This window comes from Equus caballus, chromosome 15 (assembly GCF_041296265.1).
Source record: "Equus caballus isolate H_3958 breed thoroughbred chromosome 15, TB-T2T, whole genome shotgun sequence".
Classification (NCBI taxonomy): domain Eukaryota; kingdom Metazoa; phylum Chordata; class Mammalia; order Perissodactyla; family Equidae; genus Equus; species Equus caballus.
This window is the reverse complement of record NC_091698.1, coordinates 27,206,007-27,224,608: the sequence shown is the minus strand read 5'-3', so window position 1 is coordinate 27,224,608 and position 18,602 is coordinate 27,206,007. Positions and strand designations below refer to the sequence as shown.

General features: G+C 53.1%; 2 protein-coding genes across 5 annotated transcripts; both read right to left on the bottom strand.

The window, feature by feature from the left end:
• Window positions 1–1,057: 1,057 nt before the first annotated feature.
• ANKRD23 (ankyrin repeat domain 23) lies at window positions 1,058–7,430 on the bottom strand. 4 transcript variants are annotated; one of them, XM_001491663.5, is made up of 9 exons: window positions 7,284–7,430; window positions 5,801–5,947; window positions 5,447–5,575; window positions 4,498–4,623; window positions 4,132–4,230; window positions 3,945–4,043; window positions 3,686–3,784; window positions 3,447–3,545; window positions 1,058–3,348 (listed from the first exon to the last, which is right to left on the bottom strand). In XM_001491663.5, the coding sequence occupies exons 1-9, from the start codon at window positions 7,308–7,310 to the stop codon at window positions 3,253–3,255; spliced, it is 921 nt and encodes a 306-aa protein (XP_001491713.2). In that variant the 5' UTR covers window positions 7,311–7,430; the 3' UTR covers window positions 1,058–3,252. The 4 variants fall into 4 exon arrangements, with proteins under 4 accessions (XP_001491713.2, XP_023474399.1, XP_070091211.1 ...); XM_023618631.2 differs by lacking the exon at window positions 7,284–7,430 and adding an exon at window positions 6,037–6,770; XM_070235110.1 differs by lacking the exon at window positions 4,132–4,230.
• A 1,690-nt stretch (window positions 7,431–9,120) lies between these two features.
• ANKRD39 (ankyrin repeat domain 39) lies at window positions 9,121–17,903 on the bottom strand. The gene is made up of 4 exons (XM_023618634.2): window positions 17,703–17,903; window positions 13,529–13,632; window positions 12,959–13,162; window positions 9,121–10,404 (listed from the first exon to the last, which is right to left on the bottom strand). Exons 1-4 carry the CDS (start codon window positions 17,800–17,802, stop codon window positions 10,261–10,263), a joined length of 552 nt encoding a protein of 183 aa, XP_023474402.1. The 5' UTR covers window positions 17,803–17,903; the 3' UTR covers window positions 9,121–10,260.
• Between the last annotated feature and the right edge of the window lie 699 nt (window positions 17,904–18,602).

Sequence of the window (18,602 nt, the reverse complement as noted above, 5' to 3'; positions counted from 1 at the left end):
TCTCATTGTGGTTTTCGTTTGCATTTCCATAATGGGTAATGTACATCTTTTCATGTGCTTTTTTCACTTTGTGAAGTGTCTGTTTATGTCTTCTGCCCTTTTATTTTTTTGTGAGGAAGATTGGCCTTGAGATAACAAACGTGCCTATCTTCCTCTGTCTTATGTGGGACGCCACCACAGCGTGGCTTGATGAGTGATGCTAGGTCTGTGCCCAGGATCCGAACCTGCGAACCCGGGGCCGCCCAAGTGAAGCACTTGGACTTAACTAGTGTGCTTCCAGGCCGGCCTTTCTTTTGCCCATTTTCTGATTGGATTGCTTGGGTTTTTTTACTGTTGAGTTTTGAGAGTTCTTTATATATTCTAAATACTAGGCTTTGTCAGGTTTTTGGTTTGCACATATTTTCTTCCAGTCTGTAGCTTATTTTTTCATCATCTTAACAGGATATTTTACAGAGCAAAAGTTTTAAATTTTGATGAATTCCAATTTACTATGTTTGTCTTTTATGATTATGCTTTTGGTGTCATGTCTAAGCTTTACCTAGCCTAGATCACGAAGATTGTCTTTTTTCCCTAGAATTTTTACAGTTCTGTTTTATATTTAAGTCCATTATCCATTTGAGTTAATTTGTGCATGAGACTTAGGTCAAGGTTGTTTTTTAAGCTTGTAGATGTCCAGTTGTTCAGCACCATTTGTTGAAAAGGCTGTCTGTCCTCTGTTGAATAAGTTGCATCTTTGTCATGAATCAGTTGGGCGTTTTTGTGTGTGTGTTTCTGGGTTGTCTGTTCTGTCCCATTGATCTATAGTCTGTCCCTCCGTCACACTATCTTGATTACTGGAGCTAGATACTATGTCTTGAAATCGGGTAGACTGATTCCTGCCACTCTGTTCTTTTCCAAAATTGTTTTAGCTATAAAGTTTAGAATAATCTTGTCTACATCTACAAAAAATCTAGCTGGGATTTTGGTAGGAACTTGTTAAACCTGTGTATCAATTAGGGTAGAATTGACATCTTTATGATGTTGTGTCTTGTGATCCATGAACACTCTTAAGTCTCTATTTATTTAAATCTTCTTTGATTTTATTCAGTAGCGTTTTGTAGTTTTCAGCATACAAGTGCTTACATGTTTTGTTAGATTTATACCTAAGTGTTTTGGGTTTTTTAGCAATTGTAAATGGTAACTGTGTTTTAAATTCTGGTGTTTGGAGTCATGGCTAGTATGTGGAAACAGGGTTTTCGTATGTTTATCTGGGGTCCAAGATCTGGTCGAACTCCCCTATTCTAGGGGACAAGCATGTCGTCTGCATGATAATGCTGATACCTGGGTCCCACTCGAGGGAGTCTGTTTTAATCGGCCTGGACATCAGGACTTTTAAAATCTTCCCTCGTGATTCTAATAAGCAGCCAAGGCTGAGACCCACTGCTCTTGAACTTGTCCATCAGTGAGCCCAGATGCCTGGAGCACAAGAGCCACGCGCAGCACCGCACGCTTGGGACCTGGGGGCCTGTCTTGCTGTCAGGCTGGCATTAACTTGCTCGAGCTTTGCTGCTGAGAAAGGCAAGGCCCTGGGCCTAATGAACGGGCCCCTCCCTGCCCAGAACAGGCCGACTAGGCTGTGGTGGATAGTCAACCAATTTTAATGAACAAAAAAATATTGATGCATATAAAAAGGTATTTTTGTCAGTTGCTTAAGTGTCCCCATTTTCTGTATGGGGAGTCGTCTTCTCCATGAACTTGAGTACCTGTTTCTCCCATGGCCTCAGTGTCCAGCGAACACTGGCTCTGTCACCACAGGGCAGGAGCTGCCCACGTGAAGGAAAGGTGAGTGGCCCCTAGTGTGGGGCTCTCGTCAGCTTTTTACACGGTAAGAACTGCCTTGTTCTGGCCTGAGAAGTTAGACTAAAAATAACTGCTGCAAAATGGATGTCAGCCCAGGAAGCTGATGTGCGAGGGAGGCTAACCTTCGTCTTGTGGCCCATCCCTCGGCCTGTGGCTCCCAGTTTAGGGCAGAGTTCTTTAAAGATTCACTTTCTGGCATTTAAGGACCCAGCCCCACCGGTAGCACAGGTCTGCACCAGTGCAACTTGAAACAGCAAGGACAGAGAGGAAGGAGCCTCTAGGAGAGCTTGAGCAAAGTCGGGTCCTAAGCCTACTCCCGATGAGGAGACGGAAAAGGAGGAGGTGTGCTCCTCGCTCTGCTTCCCCTTGTGGGCTGAGTTCCGAGCTCCTCGGTGTCCTCCCTCAGGTAGGATAAAACGGCCGGTGCAGCCGCAGAGTCCAGGCAAGAGCTCCAGTACCAGGGCAGCGTCAGCGCCTGAGGCACAGGAGAGTTACGGGCCACCGCCCCAAAAGCTGGGTGGGCCACAAGCAATCCCCCGCCCCCTGGCACTTCACCCTACACGGAGAGCCACCAGCTGGCAACTGGCATGTGGCAGGCAGGCCTGACCGAAGCCTTTGGACGGTGGGCATGAGGTTTGTCTAATGTAAATACTAGCTCCAGCTCATCAGTCTTGGGGCCTCTGGGGCAACCAGGTTGGTCCTGGACTTCTGCTGCAGTGGGGCCTCAAACCTGCTGAGTAACCCCCTCCAGCCTGCCGGGCCCAACTCCAGAGGCCCCAAGACCAAAGTTGCCTAGAGCCGCTCCAGACACTATCAGGGTTGCTGCTGATAGGAATGGAGTCCCCTGGAACAACCCCTAGCCAAGGGCCTCGGGCAGCTGCAGAAGTGCCTGACATCTTTGTGACCTGGATGGTGGCTGCTGGCCATGTGCTGAATCACCACCTGATGGGAGGCTGGCCCTTGTGGAGGGCACGGACATAATCAGTCTAGACTGAGGGTCAGTGGACACCGAGGGGTCGAGCACCCAGCCCTGGGTACTCGAGGCTGAGGACTCTTCATTTTGTGTTCTGTCCTGGGCTCCCACTCTCTTTCATGGTCTCCCGTGTGGACCCACTTTGTTTGTTTCCTTACCCATGGTCCTCTGTGCCAGCCCCTCCCAGCGTGTACCCAGGCAGGGTACGGGCCATCCCTGAGACCTGAAGCCAGGGAGGCCTCCTTGTTCTGCCTGCTGGAGTCGGTGCTGCTCCTCGGTCCTGACAGGGCTGCCCTGGAGGACTGAGGAAGCCGCCCTGAGAGAGGGATTGGGACCAAGAGGTAAGAACCACACACGGGTACAGGTGCTTGGGTGGCGTGAGGATGGGAGGGAAGGGGATGGAATGGTGGCTGGAGTGACCCGCAGGTCTGCTGCCATCGTCAGCACCGGCTCCGGGGGTGCCCAACATGGGCCTCGAGTGCTTCCCGGATGCTCCGCTGCCAGTCTCGCGCCAGCTGCACTGGGGTCATGGACGCCTGGGAACAAGGATGTGGGGTCAGTCCTTTCTTTCCTCTTAGGAACTCCACGGCCCCTGCCAGGCCCGGTGACTGGGCCCCAGCCCTGCCAGCCTCACCTCGTTCTGCACGCCCAGCTTGGCTCCGTAGAGCAGCAGCACCTTCATGGCTTTGTAGTGGCCATGCCGCACGGCCTCGTGTAGACCTGTGTCCCCTTCCTGTCGGGAAAGGGGATGTCATCCTCCCAGCCTCCCCATCCCCAGGAGGGTCAGGTCAGCAGTGCTGTCACTGAGCTTAGGCTCCCCCAGTCACTGTCCCCTGGTGGAACCACCCTAGTCTGGAAGGACCAATTTTCTACCTTGTCCTGTGCGTTGATGTGGGCTCCGCACGCGATGAGGTGCTCCAGGCAGTCAGAGTGCCCCGTGCGCACGGCCACGTGCAGGGGGCTGCTCCGGATCTAAGGGAGGGAGTGAGAATTGGCATTGCTCCCGAGCACGGTGAGGCCGCGTCCCAACCCCGGAGGGCTCTGCTTTCTCTCCTCCAGGAACAGCATCAGCTCCCGTGCGCTGCTCCCCTGCTCCTCCTGACAGGCCGCCCCACAGCAGGGTGCTCCTCACCTTGTCCTGGGCGTTGACCTGGGCTCCCTTGTTAAGCAGCAGTTTGAGGATGTCCAGGTGCCCTCCACGGCAGGCCCAGAACACGGGTGTCCTCTCCAGCTGCAAAACAGAAGCACCAAAGCAGCACTGACGTGTTCGGCTGCGGGGCAGGGGTCTGCCGTGAGGATGGGCCATCCCCGGGTCTCACCAGGTCCCGAGCATCCACAGTGGCGCCCGCCTCCAACAGCTTGTTCACAAGCTGGCTGTGGCCCTTCAGACAGGCCCAGTGCAAGGCCGTTCGGTGGAGCTGGGGGTGGAGACGGGAGGTCAGGCAGAGGGAGCACGGCCACTCCCTAGCAGTCCCCCGACCACGGTCCCATGCTGGGTTCCCTGAGCAGAGCCGCCTGCTCCCCGTCATGGGAAGGGCCTCTTGCTCCCGGCTCAAGAGGCCCTGAGGAGTTCGGGTCCCGCAAGACAGGAACACCCTGCGTTCTCTTGCGCCGGGACTAGGACACGCTGAACACAGCGCCCCTGCCGCTGCTGATGTGCTATCCGATTCGCCCACCCTCGCTACCTTGTCATGGGCATTGGGGTCCCCTCCGTCTGTCAGGTACTTGTCAATCAGGGCCTCCTGGTTCTCAGCAGCCGCCTTCAGGAACTTCTCCAGGTCCACAGGCTCCAGCCGGGCCTGGGGCTGTGCCTGGATAAGTTGAAGGACAAGACCCAATGACACCCCAAAACTGTAGGCCTGGGGGATGTCACAGCTTCACCAGTCCAGCCAAGTGGTCCCCAGAGAGCTGGCTGAGGACCAGCACACTGTCAGCTTGTACAGATCTTTTTAAAAGCCCGCCTCCAGGAATTCTGATGGAACAGGCACTGGGTGGGAGGTGTTATGGGTTGACTTGTGTCTGCTGCAAGGTTCCTATGTTGAAGTCCTAACCCGGGACCTCGGAATGTGACCTCATTTGGAAATAGGGTCATTGCAGCTTTTATTAGCTAAGATGAGGTCATACTGGAGTGGGTGGGCCCTAATCCAATGCACTGGTGTCTTTATTGAAAGGGGACACAGGCATGCACACAGGGAGAACTCCTTGTGAACTCAGAGGCAGAGGTCGGCGTGATGCGTCCAAAAGCCAAGGAACACCAAAGATTGCCACCACCCGCCAGGAGCTGGAGACAGGTGTGGACACATCCCCCTCACAGCCCTCAGAAGGAACCAACCCCACCGACACTTTGGTCTCGGACTTCTAGCCTCTGAGATGATAAGTTTCTGTAAGATGACACATGTCTGTTGTTTAGGGCCCCCTGTTTGTGGGACTTGGTTCCCACAGCCCTGGCAGACAAACCCCCCGGGGGCGGGGACGGGTGCCGGTGGCTCCAGAATAGGTTTTGTCCTGCTGCTCAGACACTGGCTGTGCGGCTGGCCGGTGGTGTCCACTCTTCCCTGAGCCCTCCTGGGTGCCCGGAAGCTCTTCCTCATGAACTCTGGCCCTGGGGGTGTACGCCCCCGACTTCCCACTTACCTTAACCTCCGGCTCAGGTGCCTTGGGGGGGACTCGGCGTTTCAGTCGCTTTTCTCTTCGTCTTTGAACCAAGTTTTCCAAGTCAGCCAGATTCTCCAGATTAAGTCTGGAGCTGTTAAATCTTTCAAGCTGGGGCAGAAAGTGGGCAGAAGACAAGCCCATGGCAGCCATCAGCCACTGTCACGGGAGCCTTGCGGGCAAGCTCTTGGTGCTTCTAACCCTTGTCTTGCCTGCCCAGAGGAGACCCCAGCTGCTCAGGTGTCTCTCAGACCTTGAGCCCCTGGCTCTCCAAGGCCCTCGCTTCTAGAGCCTGCCTACGCCAGACCAGCCACAATCACCCCCAGCACCACTCACTTTCTTCTTTTTCTCTTCTTCCAGTTTCCACCTCTCCCGGGCCACAGCTTCTTGGGGTCCCAGCCTCCAGTCACTAGGCCAGCCTCCAGGATCAGGAACTCCACGTCCACATCCGAACACTTTCTTTTCGACTCTCTCTCCACTTACCTACAGGAACAGGATAAGGATAAAGAATCAGGACAATTAGGAGCCCTCAGAAAATATAGCCGTGCAGATCCTGACAAGAGCTGACCTACAGAGATTAGTATTTTGAATCTGCATCTGAGAGCTGGCCGGCCCCTTCTCAGAGCTTCCCAGCAGACTGAGCATTGGCCCGCTCCTGGTACCCGTTGTTGCTGGCTCTCACCAACCATAGTGTCTCCCGGGGCCCAGGGGGGTAGCTGACTGCCGCCTACCCTGTCCTGTCAGCAGGATCACAGGCCTAGGGACATGACACCACATCTATTTATACCGCCAGGCTTGTGTCCAGGTAAGATCAGGGCAGACGACACCTCAGCTTCCCTCCTGGGTTGTTGTCCTTACATTCCTCCCAGATCACGCCATACTGCCACCTGACCCCAAGCTCAGAGGGACTGAGGAGATGCCTCCTAGGTAAAATTCTGAATTCCTGGGTTCAAATCTTGGCTCTTCCAAAGCTGTTCCTTCATCAGTAAAATGGGGTAAAACTCACACTTACCTCGCGGAGCTGTCAAGATAAATGTGTTATGGGACTTGTTCTCTTCTTCCTCCCCAGCCCCACCCCCAGGAGCTCAGGAGCTGGGGAGTATCGAGGGGTAAGCATGTTGTGGGGAGAGGAAAGGTTGGAATGATAGGATGGCAGAGCCTAGGGCTTGCAGCCATGTAGAGCTATAGTCCTGTTAAGGCAAGCTCTGGCACCCTCACTCTTCTTGGGCCCTGTGGCCAGCCTCCCGCCAGGGGCTCACCAGGCTGGGGCCAGCTGTGGGGCTTGCTGGGCAACGTGACCTCCTGGGCCTCCCTCCCCTCCATGTCTGACCTCACCAAAACAGACATCCCAAAGTGTCACTGGCGTCACTGTTTCTCTCACTGCCCAGGGAACTCAAGAGCACCCTTCTCCCCCTCCCCACACCAAGGCCGCCAGACCCTCTGGACCATTTCCAGAGCAACGACTGTCATGGCAGTTGAGCTAACCAACACCCCAGCTATGCTCATGTCTTCCAAGGCCACCAGACACTGCTTGTTCCTCTTTTGCCATCCACAGTCCAGGGCAAAACTCAGTAAACTCAAGGATTTTCGTGTCTACCATCACCCGACCTCTTTCCATTGAGTTTCCCTCTCTTGTTCCCTAACCTCCTCACCACCTCACGAGAACTGGGCAGATAGACCAGAAAAGAATGGCAAGTTTCTGCTCCTAAGACGTGATTGTCAGGCCACAGAAAGAAGCTGCCTGCCCTCCTCTAGCCGGACCTCTTTATCCTGCTGAGTCGATTGCCTGGCCTCCCGCTCCTCTGCCCCACGTCCTTACCAACTGCTGAATGCTGATGAAGTCCATGGTCCCCCGCTCTTCACACCCCCGGTGAGAGGAGCTGAGCTGCTCAGCCCTTTTATAGGGGAGCGGTCTCCGAGGGGCAGGCAGGGCAGAGCTTGCGCCTGGGCCAGATAACTCTGTGGCTCTGTAACACTACCCAAAATACCAGTGTGGGTATGCAGCCCGCTGTAGGCGGGGGAAAGGACTATTTTGAGCTGAGTCAGTTGCATCCTCAGACACCCGCTGTCCTGTACCTGTGCCATCCCCATCTACTCAGGAGTAATTCAGCCAATAAACACGTGTCCTGGGGGGCCTGGACCACCAGCCCAGATTCAGGGGGAATACTCCCCACTCTCCATCTAGATGCCACTCATGATAAAGAGCCGATCATGAGCCTCCACGTTGCTGTAGGTGTGGCTGCCTGAGACCCGGAAAGCCCCAGCCCAATGGCCCCAGCAAAAGGAGGCCAGAATCCTGAGGACCACCTCGGCAAGGGCCAAGAGGCTCACCTCTCTGGGGGGGTCCCCACGGCACCTACGTGAAGAAATCAGGCTCCAAGTGAACTCCCAGCCAGTCTCAAGGCTGCCCTCCCTCCTCCTGTGCATTCCTTCCCAGTACCCCTGCTCCTCCCTCCCCACCCCCAGAACCAACACGTTAAGCTACACCACCAGCAGGAGCCAAGGCCAGCCTGTCATCAGCACCTCATGCCTCTTGACAAGTGTTCCATGCCCCAAATGCAGGTCCCCCACCCTCACTCTCCTGGGCATGGAGCATGCCTTTCCACAGGGAAGGTGAGACTGGGATGGGCTCCAGGTCTAAAGACGGAATGTTAACCATTAATCCAGTCGCAGAGCAACCTGTCTCAAACCACTGAAGTCAAACTTGCTAATTCTCCCTAGGACGCCAAGCCGGCCCTTCACCCAGCTGTGCCTTGAACTCTGCCTTGACCTTTGAAAGGAAATCTGATAGCTAGTAAATAAGACTCCAGGAGCGAGCAACCTGAGCAGAGATGAGCAGAACAGAGAGAGGACTACGGGTCAAGGTCAGCCCATGGCCCCAAAGGACTGTGAATGGCCCGACCCATAGCTGGCTTCTTGGTAATTACTTCCAAGGTTCGAGACTTAGTGAACCCAGGGCTTTTAAAGAGACTCACTCCTTATGCTGCAGGGTGTTTTTGTCAAATGTGATTTCTTGCCTTTGGTTATGAGGGAAAGAGTCACCTAGACCAGACTGAGGGCAAACAAAAAAGAAAAAGGAGGACTTTAGCTCCAGACTCCGCTCACCACTGACACTGAAACGCCTCTCCTTCAATGTTCTGGGACAACGGCATTTGCATCAACAGGCTTCACTGAAACTGTCAGCAGAAAACTAGTTTCTCCCACATGAAACTAGTTAGTATTAACTTCTTATTAGTATTGACTTATTTAAAAAAACATTACTCCTTGTAAAAAATCCAAGCATAGCAAATACAGCTCAAGACCCACTTGACTCAACATTCTGGCCAGCGGCGCAGGGGAGAGCACGGGACCAGTGCAGCTGAGGTCCTCTTGACTGCTTTCCTGTATGTTTGTGTATGGACAGACAGGTTTCAAGGGGCGTCACACTGTGACCGTGATTCTTCCCAATTAGCACACACTGCCCTCGGGCGCACTGCACGCATCGACGTGTGCACCGGAACTTAACCACTCCCCAGACGGGGAGCACGTTGGTCACCTCCATCTGTGGTTACATTACACCCCACGCTCCAGTGCACATCGCTGTGAATGCCCCTATAAACACATATCTTTGTATACATGAGGGAATATTTCTCTAGGTAGCTAGAGAAATCGAATTATTGGCCTTGATCATTTAAATTTTAATATATATTGCCAAACTGCCATCTACAGTGGTTGTACCATTTCCATGAACAGATGCTGACAAAGTTAAGACAAGTGATAGCATGAGAGAAAGAAAAAAAAAATATATATATAACACAAAGGAGCAATATCCAAAATACATAAACAACTCCTATGAATCAACAAAAAGAAAAAACTTTTTCAATGGTATGGACACGAAGTTCACAGAAGACAGGTGTTCAGCCTCACTAGTCATTAGCAATACAAAACAGAACAAAGCAACAGCACTTCAATTATGGTCTAAACACGTGCCTTGAGGTTTTGGGGCAGTGGGGGCTCTGACACCCTGCGTGCAGTGCCAGACACTGTCTCCACATACTCATTTCACCCCACGCTGACCTGGAGGAGGCCTGACTATAATCATGCTCATCTTACAGATGAGGAAACAGGGACAGACGGGTAAAGGGATCTTCACTAAGGTCACATCGCTAGAAAGCAGCTTTTAATTTGTTGTATCGGGGCCGGCCCCGTGGCCGAGTGGTTAAGTATGTGTGCTCCACTGCAGCGGCCCAGGGTTTCGCAGGTTTGGATCCTGGGCGTGGACACGGCACCACTTGTCAGGCCACGTTGAGGCGGCGTCCTACATGCCACAACTAGAAGGACCTGCAACTAAGATACACAACTATGTACCGGGGGTATTTGGGGAGATAAAGCAGAAAAAAATAAAAAAAAGATTGGCAACAGTTGTTAACTCAGGTGCCAATCTTAAAAAAAAAAATTTGTGGTATCTTCCATAGTTTCTTCTAATACTCACAGAGTTTTGTGTTTTTCTGTTTAGGTCTTTAATCTACTCAAAATTTATCTTTGTGCATGGGATGAGGTGAGGATATATAACTTTATTTTTTCCAAATGGATAGATGTTTCCATATGAACTAATTTGGAATACGATCACTTGTCCAGGCTTAGGCCGTGCGGCCCCACCATATCCATTCCCTCGCTTCCACAGTGGCCAGAATGGGGCTCTTCCTGGGTCTTCTGGCCTCAGTTTCCCACCCTGTAGCATGGACGCTGACCAAGATGGGGGCTTGGACAGCTAGTCTGTGTCCCTTGCATGGCAGCTTGAGACAGAAGGGAGGGATTCAGCTGGCCAGCAGGTCCCACAGGTCACTGTTGCAGGGCAGTAGGTCACATGCTAGTCGTGCCTTCCGATCCCGGACGGCCTTCAGGGCTGGGCTGTGCTGCAACAGGAGGGAGCAAATGTCCACGTGACCCTTTTCAGCAGCCTGCGGAGAGAGAGGCCCGAGTCAGAAGCCATGCCCACCCCGGCCCTTCTGGCGATCTCCTGCTCCTAAAAAGGGCCTCCAGGAAATGGAGACGCTGGCTCTTGGAGACTGTCCCCGATTCCTACCAGATTCCTGACCTGCATACACTGCCGGAGTGCTCCAGCGCCTTTCTGGCAGTTAGCTTGAGTTCTCCTTTCTTGAGTCCTTTGCTCAGCGGCCACTCTTCTTGGCCCAGGTCTACACATTCAAAAGAAGTACAGAACCCTGGCTCTCTAAGCACCTTTTACGAACGTTCAGATCGTCTACACGGTGCTGGGCGCCGTGGGCACAAGATACTCACACATAGCCCCTGCCCTCTGGGAACTTTCAGATGAGCAGAGAAAAATGCGCTCAGGTCCCCAGCTTCTCCTTTGAGATAGAGAATCTGAATCTGGATGTCAATTTCTAACCTACCTCCTCCAAAAAATAACCAAGTTAAGTGATTTACATAGATTGTCTTATTTAAACTTACACAATAACCACCAAAGGTAGGAACTATCATTGTTCCCATTTTCCAGATAAGGGGCCTGAAGCTTATAAACGTTGAGTAGCTCACCCAAGGTCACAGAGGTAGTGTGGCAGCCTGGGGGTTCGAAACCAGGTCTGGGTGACCTCAAAGTCTGACCTCTCAATAACGACATTACACTGCTGCCTTCCCTACCCTCCCAACCGAGGGGCCACCGGCGCTTTTGAGAGGCAGCCAAATTAATACTAGTGGCACCCAGCATCTCAAACTTGAATCCACATCTTTATTTAGCAGCTCCTCCTAATGAGCACAGACCCAGGGGACTCAATTTTGTGGCCTCGATTTCGGCAGTGGTATGTTGTCAGCAGTTGTGAAATGCATTCTGAACAACTTTTTGCAAAAAAGTGCCAACGTTTGCAAATAGTATTTAAAAAAGAAAAAGAAAAACACAAAGAAGAACAATTCATATTCCTCACACATTTCAGCTCTCTGAATGAGAGGAAAAGGGATGGAGAAGCATCGAAAATGCTGCAAGCTCTGGGTGTCACCAGCCAGCTGTATCATGGTGGTGTCCTGCTGGAAAACGTCCCTCACGTGAGGTGCGGCAGCAAAACATCTGAGCGCCACCAGCTTAGACCATCGGGAAGTGAGCAATCCACCCCTCCACCTGGCAAGTGTCTTGGAACACAACACAGCATCCAGCTGTTCACCGGCACACACTCATTGGGCATCTGTGTGCAGTGCTGGGGCTCCCCCTGGTGAACAAGGGCAAGTCCCTGTGACTCCAGAGAGTCAGAGCCCAAGCAGGGCATTTCAGGGGGAGGAGTTAGGAAAAGTCAAGGACAGGTGCTGGGGGCAGACAGTTGGGTGAGCACCCCCGTCTGAGGCACAGGAGGCTCTGAGGGCGTGAGGCAGAAGCTGAGGTCCAGAAGGAAGGAGAGACAAGCCACGTGAAAAACGCGAGAGGAGAGGCTTCCAGACGGCAAGAGCCTGCTACAAACGGCCTGGGAGCGACAGAGCAGGAGGGTCAAGAGAGTGAGGAAGACTAGCAGGGCCTGAGTGGAGGGGACGAGGGGACGAGAGTGCAAGACAAACTGGACAGGTAGGCAGGGCCAGCCCCACAGGGGCTTGCAGACCGGATTAAGGACTTGGTACAAACCTCTGAAGGAGTCTAAGGTATTGCGTGACCAGAACTGCTGTCTACAACCGTCACTGACTGGGAGAAAATCAGGTGGGAGCAAGAGAGGAATAAATTTACACACGTACGCCATAAATACGCACAAACCACTTCTCAAAGATGCATAAGAAATTGGTAAAAGTGATTTTTCTCACTTAAGGGAAGTGACCTAGAAGACCGACGGACTAGGGGTCAGGGTGAAGGGAAACTCAGTTTCATGGTACACTGTTTCATACTTTTTAAAAAATTTTTTTGAGGAAGATCAGCCCTGAGCTAACATCTGCCGCCAATCCTCCTCTTTGTTTTGCTGAGGAAGACTGGCCCTGAGCTAACATCTGTGCCCATCTTCCTCTACGTTATATGTGGGATGCTGCCACAGCATGGCTTGACAAACAGTGTGTAGGATCCGAACCAGCGAACCCCGGGCTGCCGAAGCAGAATGTGTGAACTTAACTGCTATGCCACCGGGCCGGCTCCCTACTGTTTCATACTCTTCAAACTGTTTACCATGTGTAGGTATTTCTAGTTGGAAAACGTTTAATTAAACGATTAGTTGAATGATTACGTATGGAAGTGGACCATAAGGACAGGACAGGTAGGGTCAAGTTTCAGAAAACTAATTACATGGAAAAGCATTCACAACATATCACTAAGGGCAAGAAAAATAGAAGGATGCTGCACATTTAATTCTAATTTACACGCACAGGAAAATGACATTAATCCTAAAGTAATGATAGGTGAGCACTGAGATATCAAATGATTTTTATTTTCTACTTTATGCTTTTGTGTTTTCCTCATTTTTTTCTACAGTGAACATGTTATAACTTTTATAATGACAAAAAACAAGTTTCTGAGGGGGAAAGGGGACCTACCTTATGCAGACTGGTCATGCCATCATCATCTACCAACCTGGGGTTGGACCCATGAGAAAGCAGAAGCCGTGCGATGTCAGTGTGGCCACAGTAGCTGGCCCGGTGGAGAGCAGTGGCCCCGCCGTGGGTCTGGGCATCACACTTAGCCCCACTTTCCAGCAGGAACTGGCACACGGCGTAGTGCCCATTGCGGCTGGCGTAGTGCTGCAGGGAACAGAGAGCAGTCAGACAGTGGAACCCAGGCAGGTGACGGGGTGGTGGAAGGCTGCGAGCAGGGGCTCTGGGACGAGAGGCCTGGAATTGTCGCAGGTGCCACCCCCACTAGCTGTGTGACCTGGGCAAGCTTCTTCATCTCCAGTGTCAGCTTCCTCAGTTGGAAAACGGGGATGGTGATGAAAATGAAGTTACGATTGACGTCAAGCATTACTACACTAATTTAAAAACCAAGGTTCACATGACGCTTAACACAGAAACCCTGCTGGGAGAGAAGAGCAGGAGGGGGAAGACGGAAGGTAAACGCCAGCCCCCGTCAGAGAGCAGGCCTCCCTCTCCTGACCCCGGGCTCCTCACCAGCGCGGTGTAGCCAGCCGAGTCGGGCTGACTGGGGTCGGCTGCCTTCTGGATTAAATACTTCACTCGGCCCAGGTCTCCATTCAGGGCGGCGGACCAGATTCCTGCAGAAAGACAGCCGAGGTTGTAACGCTGAGTGAGCGGGGACTTTCTGCACCTCCTTTACCTCTTAAACTCCACTTTCTCATCTAGAAAATCGGGAACTCACTCGTTGAACAAATACTAACCGAGCACCTCCTCTGTGCCGAGGACTGTCCTAGGTGCTGGTGACATAGCCGTGAACAGTACAGACGAGGGGCCTGTCTGATCAGGCAGGAGGATTGGGCAGACACAGAAATCCCTTCCTCCCACTTCAAACACACAAATGTTGGATAAAGTAATGTTTAGGATGTTTGGATATATAGTCAAATTCAAAAGCAAGAAAAGGAAATTGCTAGGTGCCAGAACAAGGTGAAAAGCATGGGCAAAGTGGTGAGCAGGCACCGAATCTGCAGTCCAGAGCCCTCGGAACTGGACACACATCTCAGGGACCCTGGCTCGATCCCCTGAGCAGGCTTGGGAGCAAGGCCGCAGGCCGTGTGCAGACAGGGACCAGACAGAACAAGGCTCTGCACAAAGCTGGAGGCAGGAGGTGCCCGTCACACAGGAACTGGGCCTGAATGTCTCCGCTCTCCTGCCCTGAAGAGCAGCACGCGGTGGGCTGCCACCCAGGCTCTCCACTCAAGTCAGCAACTAGCTATGGAACGCTTCCCGTGTACCACTCTGGGCACTGGGCTCAGCTAAGAATAACAGACACACTCCCACCCCGCAAATTTTGGTCTCATGGAGCTTACATTCTAATTAAAGGAGACAGACAAGAAAAAAAAAAAGTCAGATTGTGCTAAGTGCTATGAAGAAACATAAAGCAGAGAAGGGATATAAGCAATGATCAGGGATGGCATCTCTGATAAGGTGACATTTGAACAGAAACCTAAAGGAAATGAGAAAAGACATATTTTGAATAGGTGTGAGAAGACAGCAAAGAAGAAACCTAAAAAGTCAGATGCCCTGACTATGCAACTTGAAGATGTGGGACCTCTATCTACATCACCCTTGGGAGCAAAACCCCCAAGCTAAGAATCTGTCATAATCTGGGTCTGTCATAAAAGCTGATCCAGACAAATGAACCCTGTAAGGGCCAGGAGAGGCAACTTTAAAAAATGCCCTATAGCACCTGTGTATGGTGATGGATGGTAATTAGTCTTTGGGTGGTGAATATGATGTAATCTACACAGAAATCAAAATATAATGATGTGCACTTGAAATGTATATGATGTTATAAACCAATGTTACCTCAATTAAAAAAAAACTATAGCGGGGCTGGCCCCGTGGCCGAGTGGTTAAGTTCGCGTGCTCCGCTGCAGGCGGCCCAGTGTTTCGTTGGTTCGAATCCTGGGCGCAGACATGGCACTGCTCATCAGACCACGCTGAGGCAGCGTCCCACATGCCACAACTAGAAGGACCCACAATGAAAAATATACAACTATGTACCAGGGGGCTTTGGGGAGAAAAAGGAAAAAAATAAAAAAAATAAAAAAAATCTTAAAATTAAAAAAAAAAAAACAAAAAACTATAGGGGCCGGCTCCATGGCCGAGTGGTTAAGTCCACACATTCCACTGCGGCAGCCCAGGGTTCAGATCCTGAGCGCAGACATGGTACCACTCGTCAGGCCACACTGAGGTGGTGCCCCACATCCCACAACTAGAAGGACCTGCAACTAAGATATACAACTATGTACGGGGCAGGCGGCGGCGGTGGGGGTGGGGGGGGTGGGGGGGGTGGGGGGGATGTTGGGAAATAAAGACTGGCAACAGATGTTAGCTCAGGGCCAATCTTCCTCACAAAAATGAGGAGGAAAAAGAAAAGAATAAAGAGAACATTTAAAGTTACCAAAAACAACAGACCATCACCCGTTGAAAAATAACAATCAGATTATCAGCAGAATTCTTTCTTTCTTTCATTTTTCCTTTTTCTCCCAAAGCCCCCTGGTACATAGTTGGGTATTTTTTTTTTAGTTGTGGGTCCTTCTAGTTGTGGTATGTGGCACGCCGCCTCAGCATGGCCTGACGAGTAGTGCCATGTCCACATCCAGGATTCGAACCGGCGAAATCCTGGGCTGCGCTGAAGCAGAGCGCATAAATTTAACCACTTGGCCATGGGGCCAGCCCCTCAGCAGAATTCTTAACAGCAGAAGCAGACACAAGAAGATAGAGGAATAATACTTCCAAAGGATTGAGGGGGAAAAAAAATAACTGTCAACATAGAATTTTATACCTGGCTAAGTGTGTGTGTGTGTGTGTGTGTGTGTGTATATGTGTATGTGTGTGTGCGTGTGCACACACGCATGCATGCTCTGGGGAAGCATGCTCAGTGAAAAAACTCTTAAAGAATGTACTTTGGGAAAAAGGAAAATGAACCCAGAAAGAAGATACGATTTTTTTTTTTGGAGGAAGATTAGCCTTGAGCTAACATCTGCCGCCAATCCTCCTCTTTTTGCTGAGGGAGACTGGCTCTGAGCTAACATCCATGCCCATCTTCCTCTACTTTATACGTGGGACGCCTACCACAGCATGGCATGCCAAGTGGTGCCATGTCCAAACCCAGGATCCACCCTGGGCCACCGTAGCGGAAGTGTGCACTTAACCACTGCACCACCAGGCCAGCCCCAGAAGATACCATTTGAAGCAAAAAAAAAAATCCACACAACAAAAGAGCCAAGGCTCTTTCCCCTGTGTGGGAAATAGAATAATAAATGAGTAAGCAAACAAAATAATTGTCAGATTGTAAAAACTGCTTTGATGAAAGAAGGCTGATGAGTCAGAGTTACCTGGAGGGGAAGGGCCCTGCTTTGGAGAGGGCAATGTTTCTGGGCATTTGAGGCCAGATGACTCTTTGTTATGGGAGCTGTCCGCTGCTCTGGGGACGTAGGCAGCATCCCTGGTCTCCAACTACTATATGCCTGTAGCACCCTCCCAGTTCTAACAACCGAAAATGTCTCCAGACAGCGCCAGAGACCCTTGAGGGGTAGAAGTGCCCCCAGCTGAGAATGGGGTGTTCAGGGTGGGGTCTCTCCGAGGAGGTGACATTTGAACCCAGACCTGAAGGAAAAGCATTAGCTGGCCTAACGGTTGCAGGCAGTTCCTCCCAAGGAGACGGGAGAGCAAGCACAACGGCCTTAAGTCAGGAGAGATCCTGCATATTTGAGAAACCAAAACAAAACTGAAATATAGTGATTGGAGGAAGAAAAGGATGAGAAATAAAAGTAGGGCAGAGAACAGGCAGGGATTCCATCAGCGTTCTGGAGGCCAAGTAGGGAATTTGGATTTATTCTAAAAGCTATGAAATGATCTGATTTAAAACTTTCAAAAGGCTTCTGTGTGAAAACGTTGTAAGAAGGCAAGAGGGGAAGCAGGCAGGCCGAGGAGGGAACGAATTCGGTAGCCCGGAGTCTGGCAGGAGGAGAGGTGGGGGGAAGCGGGCAGGGGTAACAGGGAGGCACAGAAAGCAGGAGCATCCACCCCACTGATGACAGCCTCGCCACTGCGGGAGCTGCCTCTGCGCTGAGAGATGACACACTGCTTCCCCAGGAGCGGGGACTTGCTTTTCAGCCTGACTCTGTTTCTACTGGTGACACAATCGCGTATAGTTGGGGCAAGAGCTCTGGGTCCCATAGGTGGGGAGAACATCACCTGCCTGGGGGCCGTCTTTGCCATATCCTAAGCGTCCGCCGGCGGCCACACCTGGGCTCAGAAAGCTCTAGTCCTTTCACAGAGTCCCCCTCCTCCCCCGTCTGAAGCTCCATCCCCACGCGGTGGGCGCAGCGCCCCAGCCGCAGATTCTGCTGTCCCGCCCCTCCCAGGCACCAGAGCAGGCCAGAGTCTCCCAGGGTCGCCCAGTCACCTGGGAAAGCCTCAGTTTCCCCCCCTGCACGCGAGGCGACGTTTCTCAGGGCCGAGCTCGGGCCACGCCCCGGCTGGCTCTCCCTAACGCGGAAGCCGTGCGCCTGCCGCCCGCCGGCCCTCCGACCAGGCCCGGAGGCCCGGGTGCGGCCCGGCCGGGCCCCCGCCGCCTACCCCCGGGGCCCCGGTTCCCGGGAGCCTCCCGTCCAGGCCCGAGAGGGCCGCGCCGCCTCACCCCTCTCGAAGTCCATCTCATCGAGCGTCTGCCGCACGCCAGCCGCCGCGCTGGGCTGGGAGCAGCAGGGCCCATCGGCGCGGGGCCGCGGCGCCGCCATCGGGGCTCGGCGTCGGCCCACCGGCCGGGGCGCGCGGCCTGGCGGGCGGGAGGGGCGGGGGCGCGGGTGCCGGCCAGTCGCGCGCCCAGGCCTCAGCTCGGGAGCCAATCGCAGGGCGGGCGGGGCGGGGACGGTCGTCGGGTCGCACCCTGGGCGGCCGCGCGAGGGCGTCCGAGGCCCAGCGGAGGGCGCGCGGCGGGGCTCCCGGGCCGGGATCCGGGCTGGGAGGGCCGCCCGGCCGAGGCGGCGTAGGCAGGAGGCGGGCGCGCGGCCCGGATCGTTTATGGAACGCTTGCCAGAACCCGGGCCCCAGTTCTCCGCGTCCCACCGGGCGTCCCAGGGCAGGGAGTCGCCGGGCGCGCCCCGAGGACCGCGCTCCCTTTGCCGCACCACCCCCGGCCCAGAAAGATGTCTCACCGCGGGCGTGCGGGCGGGCGGCGCAGGGACCGCTTGGAAGGCCCCGCGACGCCCTCCCTCCTCACGCCCCTCCTGCTGGTTTCTTGAAAACCCGTGGGAGGCAGGGGGCCACAATTTATCTTGCCCCTACGAGCATCTGCAGGTAAGTCCCAAGGGCGGGGACAGGGCCTTGGGTTGTGGGAGAGCCCCTAACCCCACAGTGGACGCCTAGTTTACTGAATCCATCTTCTATGTCCGGACATCCTCAGGCTGACGTTTAGGCACCCTGCAGGCAGCTAGCACACGCAGATCCCACCTCTCCCCTACAGCTGAGGACCCCCAGCCACAGCGGGCCCCCCGGACCAGTCAAACGTTCACACGCTTTACTTCCACTGCCCCTGTCT